The sequence below is a fragment of the Podarcis gaigeae genome, assembly GCF_964106915.1.
Source record: "Podarcis gaigeae genome assembly, chromosome: 6".
Classification (NCBI taxonomy): domain Eukaryota; kingdom Metazoa; phylum Chordata; class Lepidosauria; order Squamata; family Lacertidae; genus Podarcis; species Podarcis gaigeae.
Window position 1 is genome coordinate 46,149,866 of NC_139682.1, and position 17,935 is coordinate 46,167,800.

The 17,935-nt window shown below is 41.2% G+C and overlaps 3 protein-coding genes across 30 annotated transcripts in view; 1 reads left to right on the forward strand and 2 right to left on the reverse strand.

The window, feature by feature from the left end:
* Nucleotides 1–292, reverse strand: part of OARD1 (O-acyl-ADP-ribose deacylase 1) — a gene marked incomplete at its 5' end in the record, with an annotated part of 34,715 nt that extends 34,423 nt beyond the window's left edge. Inside the window, one exon of one of the 3 annotated variants that reach the window (XM_083745154.1) lies at nt 149–292. In XM_083745154.1, the coding sequence (XP_083601280.1) occupies nt 149–292 (144 nt within the window). Of the gene's footprint in view, nt 1–4 lie in introns of all 3 variants that reach the window. The other 2 variants (XM_083745152.1, XM_083745151.1) reach the window with 2 other exon arrangements.
* The window catches only part of ETV7 (ETS variant transcription factor 7), a 741,840-nt gene that overhangs the window by 710,376 nt on the left and 13,529 nt on the right, over nt 1–17,935 (reverse strand). The window lies entirely within an intron of this gene.
* Nucleotides 253–17,117, forward strand: NFYA (nuclear transcription factor Y subunit alpha). 26 transcript variants are annotated; one of them, XM_083745058.1, is made up of 10 exons: nt 253–386; nt 4,120–4,238; nt 5,225–5,311; nt 7,946–8,092; nt 9,381–9,512; nt 9,676–9,781; nt 10,940–11,106; nt 11,356–11,529; nt 12,613–12,714; nt 14,032–17,117. In XM_083745058.1, the coding sequence occupies exons 2-10, from the start codon at nt 4,164–4,166 to the stop codon at nt 14,083–14,085; spliced, it is 1,044 nt and encodes a 347-aa protein (XP_083601184.1). In that variant the 5' UTR covers nt 253–386; nt 4,120–4,163; the 3' UTR covers nt 14,086–17,117. The 26 variants fall into 26 exon arrangements, with proteins under 26 accessions (XP_083601184.1, XP_083601193.1, XP_083601187.1 ...); XM_083745067.1 differs by having other exon boundaries at nt 15,371–17,117; XM_083745061.1 differs by having other exon boundaries at nt 10,958–11,106.

Consider the following 17,935-nt stretch of genomic DNA (forward strand, 5'->3'; position numbering starts at 1 on the left):
CTACCCACACGTATGCCTTTCTAGGCAGAGAACTCTATGGTGTCGCCTCAGAGCACAAATTACCATAGGAAACAGACACAGCAATTATCCTGCCCTGCACATGCGTAGAGAAGCTATCTAAAAGTAGAAGGCAACGAGGCGACTTAACGAAGGAGCGCACGACTGTTCCAACAGCGCGTGCGCGCAGAGTTTCAAACCAGCGCAAGCTTCGGCGGGAGGAGCTCTTCTTGCGGCGCCTGCGCGGAGGCCACCCTCGTCTTCTCTTTGTTGGGCGTCGGGGGTTGGGCGCCATTTTGCGCGGCGGCTGAGTGGAGGCGCTGATTGGGTTTCGGGGACCGGTGGCGGAGCCAATCAGAGCGGGACCCGAACCGGGGGAGCAAGGCACGGTGAGTGCGAGCAGCCAATATGGAGCCCCCGAGCGCCGGCCCAAGAGCCGGGATTGGCGGGGCCGAGTGGCCAGTCAGAAGGCCGCGCGCGGGCTAGGGCTGGGCGAGCGCTGGGGCAGCGAGTGGACGTGGCCCGTTGGGCGCCCGGATCGTGCGCTGAGGCGGGATGGGGTAGCCGGGAGGGTCACCCCAATGGGGAGAGGACGAGGAGGGATAGTCGGTGCCGTTCCGCCCTTGGCGCGGTGCTCCCGGGGCTGCCGGAGAAACCTCTGGGATGCCCTTTTGTGGCCCTCGCTGGGTTGGGGGTGAGGTTGCTGAGGAGGAAAGTGTGGGGAGCCCAGGGGAAGTCGCGTTATGGGGGGTGGCTTTCCTGGAAGGGGGAAAGCGGCCTCCGGTTCTCCCTCCAAGCTGACACGGCTGTGCCCAGTGTGGGACTCGTCACCCTGCGTGTGGCTGCCTACCACTGCCCAACGAGGTCAGTTTTGCTCGGACGCTGATCACGGCAACCAAAGGGCTCAGGGTCCCCTGCGAACCCTTCCTGCCTGTTTCTGGGCCCAGCTCTGGCCTTTGTCATAAAAAAGTACTCTTCGCTGAGACCCAGTACTGCAAGTGATAGGGCCTTTCGCTACACAAAGGCAGACATCTCTTATTTGTCATGCTAGATTTCAGTATCTGTTAATAGCATGTTTTCTTCTCTCATATTAGAAATTTAGCCTCAATTTTTTGTGTGAATTTGATGAGGTGAGGTGGCTTTGTGATGTCCTTCCTACAGCAAAAAACAAAACTTCTGCATTAAACTTCATCTTAGCTGACATGTTTGCATTACAAAGGAGTGATCTGTCTTCTGCCTGAATTACATGTTTGCAGTTCAATTATTTTTCCATTGGGTTTTGTGATAATGATTTCATTATCCTATGAATGATGTAAGAATGAAATCTAGTAGAAATCAGTGGAGTTTCCTATACCTACATGGAACAAAATGCATTATATGATTTAGGGTTGAACTGTAAGTGATAGGAGCTATATGTATTCTCTGATATGTATATAATTTCAGAATTCTAGTTAAATTTGGAGAAGCTGCTCATGAGGAAAGCTTATTAACCATAGCTGTAGGCAATTGATAGACATTGCCAACATGATATTCAGGCAATGTTTTTCTTGCTTTTTTGCCTTCTAGATGTAGTGCAGTAATGTTATCAAGCGTTTCTTGGTGGCCATGTTTATTGATCTTTGTGTTGATCTTAGAGAATGTAAGAATTGAAATTTAAAATGTAACCCACCCTGAGTTGTGGCAGTAGGTGGTTGCCAGGTACCTGATCTATCTTCATAAAATGAGAAGTCTGCAACATTCTTCTGCTGGAAACAAAGAGGTGAAGACTTGGCTGTAATAGGAAGTGTCACATTCATCCGACATCTCATCTGAAACACAGTTGGCATATATTTTGTATCAACTTAGTTAGATGGTTTAATACAATATATGCACTTTCTTCACCTGCCATCTTTTGAGGTCCTGCTCTCCAAATTTTTGTCCAGCTATTCTGGAGATCATCTGGATGAGGCGGAAGTGTCCCTCCAGGGAGCTTAGTTACCAGCGAGGGAGGACCTCAGTACACCCACCCAAACAGTTGACAGGCCAAAGCTACTGCTGGAAATAGTGGAAATATAAGCAGGGTCAGGGCTGAACTACCATAGGATTCATTGGATTATCTCAGATTAGCAGGTGGCTCAACAACCTTCTCTCCTTTACCAGCATGAGCAGTAGGGTTGTGGATGCAGCAGAGGCTAGGCTGCTGCCTTAAGCCTGCTATGTAGGTGTTTGGATTGCTTCCTTAGCTAACTCCAAGATTAATCCTGAGGTGATGTGAACATTTCAGAAAAACTGAAGTGCCACCCAAATAATACTATCACACCTTTCTGATCCTGCTGTTGCTTGTTCACAGTTTACTTTGCAGCTTGGCTCTGCTGGAGGTTGCTCTAGTATCTGCTGCCAATTGGTGAGTGTGAGTTTAAGCTTAAAGTAAATTTATGTCTTCTTATCTCCAGCTTTCAGTTTCCAGTAGGTTAACAGCTGGGTTTGATTGCCTGCCTTTGACAGTGGGTTTCTCCTAGCCCTCCTTGGGTTCCAGACAGCAGTAATGCTGAGGGGGAAAGAAGTAATAGGTAGATCAGAAAGTAGGTAGTCAGGGAAGAAGGTACAGGAGACTCCATAGTTGGAGTTGCTTCCAGGTTACCATAGAAGCAGAAGCAGTAAGTCCATTCTGACATTAGTTGTGCAGCATGGAACCCCCTGAAAGGTGACTCTTTACCCACTGTTAATGTATCATCAGGAGGCCCACAACACATAAGCAGAATATACAGTGGACTCCTTCCCAGATCAGTATTGCCCCAATTTTGGGAAAAGCTGCAGCATAGATTTCTGCTGTGTAGTCTTGTGCTTGTGTTACCTGTAGGACAAAAGCCCTGCTGCTGGTGCAGCTTCCACAGTTGAGTAGCACTGGAACAGGGCTAGGAGAGCATACATTCCATTCCCACCCCAATCCCTATTGCCTGAAACATCGCTTCTGGCAATCCTTGCTTCAAATTCTCTGTCGCATCATCTTGGGTGCAGTTCTTGTTGAAAGCATTATAAATATTTGCAACAGGGCATTTTGGAGAGAAAGTTACAGAGCGTGTTATAAACTTTATTACTTTGAAATACTTTAGAATGCAGTCTGTCACCTGGTGTGGTGGTGACTGTATCTGAATTTTCACATAGGAAATTGTTGGATAGGAGGTTGTTGGGTTAAGGCCATGGAAATAGTGTTTTGTGTTTTAAATTGTAAATGTTGCTTAATACTGCAGTTTCTACACAGTGTACCATAAGATCAGAAAACTCAGATTGCCTACAGAAAACATATTAACCAAACACCAGATGTTCAATAGGGAGGGGTCCTGCCTGATCCCATCCAGGAGGAAACACCACAGAATTGGTTACAGCTCCTGGTGGAGAAGATGTGTATCAGAACCATTAGTGGGAAAGGCATTAACAGTGAATCTCTCAAAGACCTCAGTGATTGGTCAGGAATATAACGTATTGGGGTTCTTAAGGTATCCTTGTTCCAAGTTGTAAAGAGCCTTGTAAATCAATAAAATTTGTTTATTTATTTTTTTAAAAAAAATTATGCCACCCTTCATCAGAAGACCACAGGATAGTTTGCAACATACAACACAAATGTAGCATAATACCTGCAGAGCATAAACATCAAATTAATTATATAAATACAATCCTAATAATTAGAGATAAACAATAAATACAAATTATCTCAGCAGCAGCATAACAGAACAGAATATATAGTATACAAAAACAGCACAAAAGTACAGAATGATAGGCTCTTGTAGTATGCAGATTATATGAAATGTCCAGGCAACAATCTGGGTATGCAGAATCCAAAATCTTTTATGCCTAAGGTGCTTTTAAGTGAAAAATTTAAGCCAAACTGTATAAAAAACAAAAATGAAACTTAACCATTTAAAAAAGATGAAAGCTTGTCTTTCTGAAATTCCCTTCCATAGCTACATTCACTATTTGTATTGGCTGCACAAGAGTTATCTCAAATGTATCGTGCTAAAGTTCATTTAACACTGGGATTATTTGAAGGAAAGGAGGACTCTGCTCAGGTATCCTAACACATTTGTAGTTATCATAAGTGAATTCAGATCTTGATCATTGTTTGAAATTCTCTCTGCTTTTTAGGTTTCCAGTTGAGGACTGAATAGAGGATTGGCACTACAAAAACAATGGAGCAGTACACAGCAAACAGCAATAGTTCAACAGAACAGATTGTGGTGCAGGCTGGACAGATTCAGCAACAGGTATGGAAAATTACTTGGGGTGGCTAACTCATGCATTTGGTTCTTAAATTCTGCTTTAGAGGCCAACAATAATAGATTGCTAATTCATTGCTAATTATTACGTTATTCAGAGATATATGTGTATGTGTATTCAAAAACTCCATACCTGTTTTAAATATTAAGAATATGCAGCACAATAAATAATTGCAGGACATTTTGTCTTTCAAACTTGTATTTTTCCAGATTGTTCCCACCTAGTCCCCAAAGTGGTTCTTGTTTTCTCCAACAGTGTGTAAGCTGTTACTTTTATGAAATTTTATTATAGTTTACAGAAAAATGAATAGTTAGTGACTTATGCAGTCTTAAGTGACATCAGCATCACTCAATGAAATCTTTGGTGACTTATTTATTTTTTGGTAGTAGGTAGGTGTTTTGGCCATTTTTGTAAAGATGTTACAATCCTGTCTGTGTAGTACTGTATTAAGATGTCCTTCAACCCAACTCTAAGCTTTAAAACACAATGTAGCAAAATGTAGGTAAGGGAATAGGTGCTGTTTTAGTATGAATTGGAAAATATAATAGACTATTTTCTTTCCCTTTGTCTTACCTTGCTACCATTTTCTTATGTGTATGTGCTTTTTTCTGAGAAAAGTCCTGACACCACAATGTTAAGGCTGCACTGATTTAGGCTCCATGCAGTGAGAAAGTATTCAGAATTATTCTTGAGAGTATAAAGACCTTCAGTGGACTATTTATTTATTTTGTGCTCCTCATGAAACCTGCAGCTCATTATAAGGAACGTTGAAGAGCTTTTATATTTATCCTGGGGGCAGCAGCAGTACAGTGTTGTTCTTTTTTCAGCCTGTGTCTCGGTCTAAACACTGGAGGTGAACCAGATAACTCCCCTTCACAGGACTCCTTGTCCTCCCTGCAGTAAGGCTATTTCTTGTCTTGAACTCTTCCTTTCCTCCTGCAAAGTTTTAAGCTCTTCCTGTTCCTGTTCCCAGCAGCAGGGCGGTGTCACTGCTGTCCAGTTGCAGACTGAGGCCCAGGTGGCATCTGCCTCAGGCCAGCAAGTCCAGACCCTCCAGGTAGTGGTGTCCTATCTGTTGTGTTTATGTGAGCACTGCATGAATCACCCCATCACCTCATGTTTGATGCTGTGTTTGCACTGGGGCTTGAAATAGGAACAGAAAAATAGTGGCAGTTTACTTGCTCTGTAACCGGTTATGGCTTATTCTAACAGTAGAGAACATTAGAGTTAACATGGTTGGAACTGACCTTGCAGATAAAAATGCATGCAGCAAGTCCAGATACATGAAACTTCTACTGCAAATACAAAGATGAGTAACCCTTTCTTTTAGCCTCTCTTTGGGAAAGAAAATCTAGATGAAATTATACATGTTGAGAGAGTGACAGATTCCCCTCACCCAGTCCGTTGTTTGAAGAAGTCACACGTTTTAAAATAAAATTTAAAAAAATCTTGCCTGACCATTATAGATAATGGATTGTTTATGTTCTAATCAGAAAATCTGTAAACTAGATTTTTTAAAAAAATGAAACAAAAACAGATGACATCCATTGGAGGTATATTTCAAACCCTGGTTTGTGCTCTGTGAAACTATTAATGTCATTGTGAACATCATCTCATTTGGTTAAATATGCCAGGATTGCTGTTTTTATTTCTTTTCTTGAATGGTGTTGTTTCTAATTCGGCTTGAATTGACTTGGGTTGGTTTGTTTGTTTTTTGCTTGCTAGAGCATTTGAATTAGTATTCAGTAATTTATTATTCTGAGTGGTGAACTAATTAAAATGGCTTGCTTGCATTTGCTTGACTTCGTCTGGATTATATATTTTGTTCCTCTTCTGCTCTCCAACCTGTCATTTTAAGACTGCGGAAAACTTTATTGTAGAATTTGAGAAAGGTAGAGTTGACTTTTGTTGATTTCTACAGCAGATATGTTTGTCAATATACATCTCACTTTAGCTTTCTTTTCTTCTGTTTTCAACTACACTTTCATTTCCTAAATGAAATGTAACTCTACATGAACTAGTCCAAAGCCCATTCATTCATAAGAATATTTATTGTGTCAGGATAATGGCCCATCAAACTCTGGCTTTTCCCTCACAGCACAAGCTAATGATTGAGGTTTCAAGGTAGCTCACATAGTAATCAAAGCTCCTAAAGACAAATTAGAGTACTATATGTGTCATACTCCATTCTCATAATTCCAAGGGACTACTTGGAACTGTTTGCCTATTCACTACTGAGTTAATGTATTGCTGTTGGTGTATACAACCTCAAACAACCTTGGACCCAGATGCCTAGCAGATCTTCTCCCCCTATACATACCCATGATCAGTTTGTTAAGATCTTCCTGGTTATAACACAATCAGTGGAATGCCACCTTTTCACATCTAAAAGGCTGGCCTTCTGGTTGTCTTCCCACCTGCAGTCCATGAGCTGGATAGTTATATTTAAATGCTTATTGAAAACACACTTTTATGCAGGCTTCCCCTGGATTCTAAAGCTTACTGCCCTGTTCTGTTGATAGGCATATTAAGCGATCTAGTTATATATTTTTATGGTAAGTAGTAATATTTTGCTCTGGGTATTTTATTTAAACTTCTTGGGGTTCATTTATATTGTTGTTTAGTCATTTAGTCGTGTCCGACTCTTCATGACTCCATGGACCAGAGCAAGCCAGGCACTCCTGTCTTCCACTGCCTCCTGCAGTTTGGTCAGACTCATGTTTGTAGCTTCGAGAACACTGTCCCACCATCTCATCCTCTGTCATCCCCTTCTCTTTGTGCCCTCCATCTTTCCCAACATCAGGGTCTTTTCCAGGGAGTCTTCTCTTCTCATGAGGTGGCCAAAGTACTGGAGCCTCAGCCTCAGGATCTGTCATTCCAGTGAGCACTCAGGGCAGATTTCCTTCAGAATGGATCATTTATATTAAATGATATAAAATATTTCTTAGAAATCATATATCCAGTTTATTAATACTTATTTACTATGTGAGTTGCCTGGAGACCTCAGTGATTAGGTAGTGTTTGTCTCTCCCCTGAGCTCTGGTTGCTTCATGTTGCAAACTGCTACATAAAACGGGCAGAGGTGAAAACACTCTTGGTCTTCCTTTTTTTCCAACATGGCTGAGGGCAGAACTACATGTTACAGACAATGTGGAGCTACTGCCAAAAACTGAAGTGAGATCCGGCCTGTGAAAGCTAATGTCAGCTTTCATATATGTGGTGCCTTCAAGCTGTTTTCATCTACAACTCGCATCATTGGGCTGGTGGGAGTTGTAGTCCACAGCATCCATTGAACACCAGGTTGACAAAGGCTGCCTTGTGCTACATTTGATGTGCTGAAGGATATATTGTTTAATGAGTTAGTGAGATATGCAAACTTGCGTTCCTTACAGAGTCTCAGGTCTCTGGATATATAGGCCATTTGCTTTATATTTTATCACCCTAGCCATTGGTGTGAATTATTTCTTTCTCTTAGATTTGATGTAATTGTGCATTTGAGAAATTCCTTGAACCAAACATTTTAAAGTCATCAGTGCTGGAAGTTTGAGCCCAAGGTGATGCATGAATGAAACTTCATTACTGCTGTGTTTGGAGCCTTCTGCACAATGCTTGAATGGTAGATCATAATGCATGATGCAACAGGCTTATTGGACTTCTATTTCATTGTGGTTCTCCCTTTTGTCCATTTCTTTAGGTCCAGGGCCAACCACTGATGGTACAAGTGAGTGGAGGCCAGCTGATCACATCAACTGGTCAGCCAATCATGGTACAGGCTGTACCTGGGAGTCAAGGTCAGACCATTATGCAAGTTCCAGTTTCAGGATCACAAGGACTTCAGCAGGTCAGTATGCCCAAATCTATGAGCTGTAATAAAAGCCAGCAGTGGCTTGCTGGATACCACAAGGAAGCTCACTAAGCGCATTAACAAAGGCAGCCATCACTTGCTGTTTGACCTCATCATCTGGTGATCTGATATATGATGCTGCTGCTCACACAGGCCTATTCTTCATTGTCTTAGCTAGCAGCTGTTGGTATTCTTGATGTATTAGTTTAATTCCTTTTAAGAACCATCTGTGCTGCTGGGGGCAAATACAATATAGGAATTATGTGCCGTGTGAAGAAATACTTCCTACAAAAATATGATATATAATAGAAATTACGGGAAATTGGCTTAAGAAGAGACCTTCACTTCTTAACATAATTTTAGCTGTGTTTCATACAGTAGTATTTGTGTAAAGTCACAGCAATTTTTACCAGGTTTTGCATTGTGAACATTGCTCCTGAATTGCACCTCTTCATAGTAACATCTCCAATGTGCCTTGCTTTGCAGAAATTAATGGATTTCATAAATTTTAGTTTCTTGCCATATAGAGGTGCATTCAGAAGAAATATTTGTCTTGCTGTGCTGAAATGATGGGAAGGACCTTTACTGGTAGAAGCTTCCTATGTTAAAAATGAATGTGAAAACTGAATTATAGAGAAGAAAAGCTTTTCAAGTATACGTAAAAGATTTTCCACCTGCCTAGAAACTAAATAACCCAGTTTATGGTCTAACAGCAAAGACAGCAATTACTTAAGAAAGTATTAGTAGAGAGAACCGCTGCCACTTGCCCTTGTAGTGTTTCACTCCTGGGAGAATGAAAAGTTTTTTGTTTTGTTTTTTAAGCCTTCCTCTGATCCAGCTGTAGATTTTCTCTGGGTTGTTCCCACCACTAGGGTCCCAGTTTTTCAGTTCTATATTAGATGAAGACAAAGAAGTTGCCACTTTTCTTTCAAGCTGGTTGCTTTATCTACAATACTGTCTAGTATCATATGCATGGTCGTGTTTGCTTAGGACTGAAAGGGAGAGATTTTGTTGCTGAAATGTGATAACTGGCTCCTAGGATTTTAAAGTATTGTTCTAGCCCTGCTATTTAATAGTCCTGATGGGATATAGTAAGTGGCACAGACGAATCTCCCATCTTTGCTTTATCATTGAGCGGAAGTAATTTCTGCCTCCATTTTAAAGGTATTAGTACCGGATTTGGTTTTACATGTTTTGATTGTCTTAGCCTAATAACCGTCAATATTAAGTTTAGATTTATTAGATTTATCTGATTATTCTGTCCTGCTGATTCTTCCTTTCACAGATTCAGTTGGTCCAGCCTGGTCAGATTCAGATTCAGGGTGGTCAAGCAGTGCAAGTTCAGGGTCAGCAGGGCCAGACTCAGCAAATCATCATCCAGCAGCCACAGACAGCAGTTACTGCTGGCCAGACACAGGTAACATAAAAGAGGAAGATTGCAGGGGGCATTGAGGGAAATGAAATGAACAAGAATGCTGATCTTGGCACATCTGAATTGCAATGTGAAGTTAGGAAGTCCCAAGGCATTGTAGTTTTGCATTGCTTAGTGTTTCATCTCATGAGATGTTTTTAATTTGCAGACACAGCCACAAATTGCAGTTCAGGGACAACAAGTAGCCCAGACGGCAGAGGGACAGACAATTGTCTATCAACCCGTTAATGCTGATGGAACAATTCTTCAACAAGGTAGGAATTCTACATGCCACAGTATACTATTTCACTTTATTTTTTTTAAAAAAAATGACGGTTACCAGAGCAAGATACATACTGTTTGCTTTTTTAATAGCCTTTAGGCACCAAAGTGATGCCATTAAAATTGATGAACGTTTTTAACCCTGTTTTGTAAGGATCATTGTACCAAGAACCTACAATTCTATGTTCATAGTTACAACATTTGTATACTCAGGAAGGAGTGTGCAGTTATGAAAGAGTGTGGGATGTTTACCCCATGGTGTCTGTTTTGTGGTTTCTGAAGTGAAACTCAAAAGTCCCAGTCTCCTGAAATACCAAAATAGGTTTTTTTCCCCTGAATGCATTTTAAATAAAAGGACACATTCTGCTCATGTAAAAACATGCTGATTCCTGGACCGTCCGCAAGCCGGATTGAGAAGGCGATTGGGCCGCATCCAGGTCTTAGGTTCCCTACCCCTGGGCTAGGGCTTGCCGATCAGAAGGTTCGAATACCCGCCACAGGGTGAGCTCCCATTGCCCGGTCCCAGCTCCTGCCAACTTAGCAGTTTGAAAGTACGCCCCAAAGTGCAAGTAGTACCACTCCCGCGGGAAGATAAACAGCATTTCCATGCGCTGCTCTGGTTTCGCCAGAAGAGGCTTAGTCATGCTGGCCACATGACCCGGAAAAACTGTCTGCGGACAAATGCTGGCTCCCTCGGCCTGTAAAACGAGATGAGTGCCGCAACCCAAGAGTCGTCTGTGACTGGACTTAACTGTCAGGGGTCCTTTACCTTTTAGATAAGTCCCATTTCTCAGTTATGGCTGATAGTCCTTCAGATGCCTATCCTTCATGAATGAACATGCAATTCCCTTTTAAAGCCATCCAATCTAGATGCTGCTGCCTCTTGCAGTGGTGGTGTTAGTTCAGTTATTTACCAAGGGGAAGTTAAAATCTTCATACTCCATCTCTTCTGGGAAGGCAGAAGTCTTTATTTTTGTGTTGTATGAGGAGCACATGGATGTGGATTAATATATATCTGGAAAAAAATCTCATTTTTTCAAATCCACAGGCAAATTTCAGGCCAGAGTGAATAAAATCCGAAGTGGGACTAATTATGTTCCCTTCATCTTTGTGTTTGTGTTTGTGTATGTTTTTGTTTTTGTTCCTTAAAGTTACAGTCCCTGTTACAGGCATGATCACCATCCCAGCAGCCAGTTTGGCTGGAGCACAAATAGTTCAGACTGGCGCCAACACCAACACAACCAGCAGTGGACAAGGAACTGTAACTGTGACGCTGCCTGTTGCTGGAAATGTGGTTAATTCAGGTGGAATGGTCATGGTGCGTATTGCCTTTTTCTAATTACCCCATTTCTTTGCTGAATCTAATGCACTGAATCTGTAGAATAAATGATTTATTCCACTTGGTAGACTTTTGCTTTGCTCATAATGGGAGCAGGGGTTTATATATTTTAGGAAGTTATATTTTATCTTTAGCTTTCTGTAATGTATATTCAGGACTACATTGAATTGAATATGGTGAGGAGAGATGTATTCATTTTAACCAATCTCTTTCCTTCCCTTAATGCAGATGGTACCTGGTGCTGGATCAGTGCCAGCCATCCAGAGAATACCTTTGCCTGGAGCTGAGATGCTTGAAGAGGAGCCATTGTATGTGAATGCGAAACAGTACCATAGGATTTTGAAGAGGAGGCAAGCGAGAGCTAAGCTGGAAGCCGAAGGGAAAATTCCAAAAGAGAGGAGGGTAAGGCTATGATCTAACGTTCATGAGAGGCAGAGAAACAGTAACATTTACTGTGTGTCCTTAAAATTGCCTATGTTCCTATTATTATAGAAATTCCTCTCATTTTCCTCTGCTTAGTTACAGTAGACTTCAAATATTTTAACCATACTGAGTTCAAAGAACATGCTTTCTGGACTTGGCCACCAGAAGCTTTCTTCCTTATAGCACTGAAGCAGAATTAGTCCTGGGTTCATTTAGACATAGTATAAATTATTGATTTGGAAAATGTTGGTTGGTAGCTCACTGTTTAAAGGGCTATTCTCCTAGAAATTAAGGAGAACTACATCTAGTCAATGTGGAGAACAACTTTACACTTGCTGCAGCTGATGGTTCCCTGATAGCCCCATCAACTTGAGGCATGGGGACATGGCACAGGCTGCCACAGCCATAACTATTTTAAAACTGAGATAAATTATTTTATTTAAATTTAATTTCAATTAGACTGAAAGTTTTAATACATGTTCTTAGAAGTTTGAGCAGGGGACTGGAGTGTTCTTTCCCCTCTTGGTTTCATTTGGGGGCAAAGAATAGGCGGGGGGTGTTTGCTCTTTGACCTCAAGTCATCAAATCTTTGTTGTGGCAAAGTCCAGCTGAAACTAACAGAAGAGGTTAGCAACAACTAAAGTTCCATTGCTTTCAATGAACTGGAGTGGGGCTTTTGTGTCTCGCTGCATTTCCATGTTGTAGATTTGGAAGGGTTCTTTTAAGAGTTTGGATATCCCGCTTTATCACTACCTGAAGGAGTCTCAAAGCGGCTAACATTCTCCTTTCCCTTCCTCCCCCACAACAAACACTCTGTGAGGTGAGTGGGGCTGAGAGACTTCAAAGAAGTGTGACTAGCCCAAGGTCACCCAGCAGCTGCATGTGGAGGAGCGGAGACGCGAACCCGGTTCACCAGATTACGAGACTACCACTCTTAACCACTACACCACACTGGCCTGCTTTTGCTCCTGCTTTCTGCTTGAGGTACAAAGTGGATGATCTAGTCACACACATGCATATATGGGATCACTTACATCCTTCCAACTTTGATTTTCTGTGCAGAAATACCTGCATGAGTCCCGACATCGTCATGCCATGGCAAGGAAGCGGGGGGAAGGTGGACGGTTTTTTTCACCGAAAGAAAAGGATAGCCCCCACATGCAGGTGAGCAAAACTTTCCTCTTTGTTTTAATCAGAGTTTGCATACATATGCTCCCAATTTATTTGCAGCCACTTCCAAGAAAACCTCTGTGCAACATCTCTAATAACTTTGCTAAGCTTGCAGACCTAGTTTCAAAGTGCTTGTGATTCTTCCTGGTTCCCACTGAGGCTTTCAGAGAGATCTCCCAATCCTGTTGTAACTTAACAGGGTTTGTACAGGGTTGTAACTTAACTTTGAGTGGTATTCAGTGCTGTCCATGCAAAAGCAGAACAGACTTCTATTCATGCTGTAAGCAGGGCTTCGCTACTCTCTCATCCCCTCTGGACACCTTCACAGTCTACTCTGGAGATCTGTGGGACCATCAAACAGATTTTGTAGGGAGAAGAGAGGGTGGTGAAGGCCTGCTGAACAAGTGGAAATCAGTTCATGCAAAGTTGGATTTTGCCCTCTGTGGAGATGTGATCCACTTTAGAAAATACTCCCCTTATGGTAAAGACTAGAATTGATCTGGGATGGTTCAGCATTTCAAGTTTTGGGGGCTATACTTTATGGGACACATAACTGTGGGCACTGGAGCATACCACTTAATAATCTGGCACACCCAAAATACTCTTAATTTCTAATATACTCTTTAAAATAACATAATAATGCTCTTGTACAATACTAGTTGCATCATTATACAGACAAGCTTGTAACCAGCAAAACTGTGGCTTGAAGCTGTCGCTGATAAGATTCAACCCCAGTTTTAAAGATGACAAGCTAATCTGGTTTGTTTTATAGAATTGCTTTTACTTTTCATGGTAGGTGGGGAAGCAGTCTGACTGCTGCTTATTAGCTACATGGGCTGCATCATGGTTGATTTGAAATATTCTGATTCCTTTTGCTCCGGATAGGCCAAAGTCTATTAGGAGCTGTATGACTGACATGTTTCAAAATGTAAACTGTAGCACAAAACTCTTACTAGGTACTTCTTCTTTCAGAGAGACTCCTTTGGTAGTTCTGACACCCTCAGAAATGCAGAGAATGATGACTCGAGAGAGAGCTTTTAACCTAAGCTGTGCTGCGTTTGTCTAGAACTGTTTTACTTGTTTGAATTGTATGATTAAACCCACCATCAGTCCTTATGGTGAAGAGCGGGTAAAAAAATAATACCAACAAACCCACACTTTCCTCCACATCTAGTTCAGTGCTATAGCCACAGCACTAAACAGTTGGGTGTCTACCTTAAAGGGCAGGCTGTTGTTGTTTGTATTTAAACGCTATTATGAAGAGGCTGCAGGTTACAAAACTGTTCTTTCCCCCCCTCCTCATCTGTATAGGATCCTAGCCAGGCAAACGAAGAAGCAATGACACAGATGATTAGAGTATCCTAACAGCCAGCTAAAGAACAGAGCGTCTGGACTAATATCTTGTGTCTCTGGAGCTGTTCCCTATCCTACCTATCAAACAAACTTCTGAATGGGAAAATTTGCCATATGCACAGCCTGTTCTCGTTTTAAGAACAAATGCCACACTCTCAGTGAGTGGTTTGTCTTAGACTTTTAACTGCAGTGGACTCAGCACATGGAAACACCTATGAACCCACCCAGTTCAGACCAGGGAGTTGAAAAGTCAGACTCAACAGAGCTTTAACATCCTTGACAATAAGTGTGGCACAGCTTGAAACTGCCACTGCTTCAGCAATAACTAGCAGGTTGAAATAGGGCTAGTTACACCATTTGGAAGCCATGGCTCTTGAACCACACAGGAATGCTAATATTTGAAGCAGCCAGAGCTCAATGTAGCCGCCTTGGTCCCTGCTGCTCCCCACAACCTCAGATTTTATATCTTCCGGTAACGCATCTTTCCACTGCAGAAGCATCTTCTGTAATAGAACTCTTGACACGACACTGAAAGTTTTTCTCAGCGTACTGTCCTACGTAAACTGTCGCTAACTATTTGTGACAGAATTAATCCATTAACACAAAATATTGGGAAGTTAGAAGACTTGGGGTAATGCATGCATGTTTCAATGGATAGCAGAGCAATTGTATAGGGGCCCAGGGGACAGTCATGGGTCGTTGGGGGAAGGGGGTGGGATAGATCTTGGTGTCAGAGCTAATAATGTGTGTCAGTTAAAGTTCACTGACATGCTGTTCCAGCAGGCTGAGAAATGCACATCTTCTGAAATGCACATACTGCCGCTGTCTTTGGTGCAGTTTCTCCAATATCAGAGCATTAGATACAGTGTTGTGAGCATTATTCAGGATGTGACACATACTTTGCCCTAACCAAACCCTATGTTGTTAACATCCTCCTGTAGCTCAGATTGCATTGTCCACGAGAATTAACGTGAACAGTCCTCTCAAGCTTTTTATTTAATCATCTCTGTAAAATGGCACTTAATTAGGTAACCTTCGTTTTCTGTTCTGAGGGACTTTTCCCTCATTTTGATTGTTTATCATTATGTTTATCATTATTGGATTGTTAATCATTTTGAGAAGTGACATGGAGTTTCTTTCTGCCAAGAAAGAAGAAGAAATGGAGTTTCTTTCTGCCAAGCATCACTTGCTACCCTTTTCGCTTCTCCCAAGATTTTCTTTCTTCCCTTATTGCTATTTGCTTGGGCAGTGCCATGAGGTCCAGCTAGCACTACGTTATGTTCTTTTATATTCACAGGCTTATGTTTAAGCCTGCATTGCTTACCGAGATTGAGAGTGAAGGAGGATTGGAGGAGGCTCGTCTCTGAAAGATGGGAGACGAACTACAGTAGCAAGACTGAGGGGCTGCGTAAAAGAGAAGGTGCCTGGAAGTTGACTGTTAAGTTTTTAAGAGGGATCTCAGGACATCAGAACAGGTGTCATGAGGTGGCCCTCCCTAGTTAAAAAAAGTAGAACTCATTCGTCACTTGATTTGAAATAGCTTGGATATGGGCACCTTCACAAGGCCCCCTTTTCATGACATAAAAAGATAATAATTCAGGAGAGTGGATTTGAGAGAAAATAATTGGTACTAGTAAATCAGCAGAGATTGCTTATCCAGTGGACTAGAACAGTGCAGCTTTCAGATTGGCTAACTTAATTCCAACCAATGAAATGTTAAGACAACTGATACGCAAGTGTGACGTCAAACTCTAGAATGCGTTTGGAGAAAACAACGTAAAGTGAGATGTGGAGCAGAGTTAAAGCTATTTATCACCATGCTGTACATGGTGTTCCAGTGCTCGAACATAAGTTATTGTAAGCAAAGATGTGCGCTTTTTTTGTATCAACTGCACTTATCCTTTTAAGCCTTTGTGCAGGTTGCATGTTTCTAAACCTTTTTGTTTTTAATCCCCACTAGCCTTTCTGTTTGCTTCTTTGCATTTGCCAGCATCCTGGGTGCCTTTGATTACCATTGTAGTTTTCTTCAGCAGGCTATTTCCATGTCATCTAGTGTTTCTTTTCATTGGTTTTACAATAAAATATCCAGTCTTAGTGAAGGAACAGTGAATACTTTTTTTTAATACTGATTTACAGTTGTAAATATCTAAAGCATTGGTACGTTCTGAGATACTGACAGACATGGTGAGGAGGAAATACTGTATAGTCTGAATTAAAGATGTTTCTCCGTGTGTTTCCCTTTTCAGTTATCAGTTTTATCACTGCAGACTGGGATGGTAAGGGAATCAAGGTTCTCCTAATTCTTTGTGTGTGTAAAATCATAATATAACATTTGCATCTTTAAAAAGACCAAGCCATCACTACCTTTTCCAACCTAAAAACAAAAACAAAAAATGCTCTTTGATACCTATATGTAGATGGTGCAGACACCTTTTTAATTTTTGTTCTATAGTTAGGTTTTTCTGTAATGGTGTAAAATGTCCTAATAGGATCTATTATACCAATGTCTTAGACTTCATGTGTGTAGGTCAAACTTATTTCAGAATATTTGTTAATATTAGGAGTCTCAAACTGCAACGTGTTGCAAAATGTTCTGTTCCTGGATAAAAAACTAAAAGCAGAAGTAATGCCAAGTGCAAACTCTTAATTGGAAATTAAGAATCAGGCTATGAAATATTTAATTGGGGATAGACTTAAGGGATAAAGCTGGAGTGGGTTTGAAGAAAATGTAAATTCTTCTATTGACCTATAAAACACTGGAACATTGAGCCCATTTAAAGCGGTTTGATACTTAAGGGTTGGCGTAGAAACCTCCAAGGCTAAACTTCTACAAATATTTTGCATGTAAAAAAAAAAAAAAATCAGTTTCTTGGGTTGTGAATGGGGATTGGAGTATTGATATTTGTGAAACCGTAAGGCAAAGTTTGTACATAGTTCAAAAGTTTATAATTTTTTATGCTGCATTTTGAAGTGTATTTTGTCTTTAATAGATACAACTGTAAGTACTGTGTACACTATTCAGCCAATAAAATGTTTATAAAATATGCTGTTGACTTTGAGTCTGATTACTATTTATCATTATTTGTAATCACTTACAGTATAATCACTCATGCATCATTTGGAACTGCACTCCTGCTCAGCAATTGAGAAGAAATAAATAACTAAATACCAGAGCCAGGGGGTGGGGTATCATTCCTCCTGAGAAGGTGAAATGCTTGCCCTGATGATGAAACAATTGCCTTAGCATGATGTTGAATTCCTCCTGCAATCTAGGGGTACAGTAAGAGTTTGGACATGCATTGTTTTTAATATGCTATATTTTGCATTGAGCATAAGACTTTGACTGCAGCTAATCGATTCCAGTGAAGGTATAGGAGCAGCTGGATTGCATTGTGGGCGTGCACCATCTGATTGCTGCCCCATTTTTTTCAAAATAGCGTGCTGGGAAACTGAAGTTTGTTTCCACATGAGCAAGGGGATTTGGGGTGTAGAGAGAGGAAGCATTCAAATTTTAAAGCCCACACCCGTAGCCTGGAGTGGAACAATTCAGAAAGAGCTGCATCACATCAGTCTCAGACATGAGGTGTCAGCTTGAGGCACAAGTTGAATCATGGTGACGAATTCCTGCTGCTTTGTTCTATTTTCTAATCAATCAGTAGCTGTTCTGATACATATCCATCCAAGTTTATAACACACAAATATATTAAAGCCTAGCATTGATGGATAGGATATAGAAAACAGGTATGGATAACTAATACTTACAAGGGCCTAGTAGATGAATTTGTCATCTAATCATGTACTTAAACTACTGTGAAGTATAACAACTTAGGGTCTGATATATGGGTGTATATCCATTTTATAA

Coding starts and splice junctions, on each gene's coding strand:
- NFYA (XM_083745058.1), top strand. CDS start 4,164: ATGGAGCAGTACACAGCAAACAGCAATAGTTCAACAGAACAGATTGTG. Junction 5,312..7,945: donor AAGTCCAGACCCTCCAGGTA/GTGGTGTCCTAT, acceptor CCATTTCTTTAG/GTCCAGGGCCAACCACTGAT. Junction 9,513..9,675: donor TTACTGCTGGCCAGACACAG/GTAACATAAAAG, acceptor TTTAATTTGCAG/ACACAGCCACAAATTGCAGT.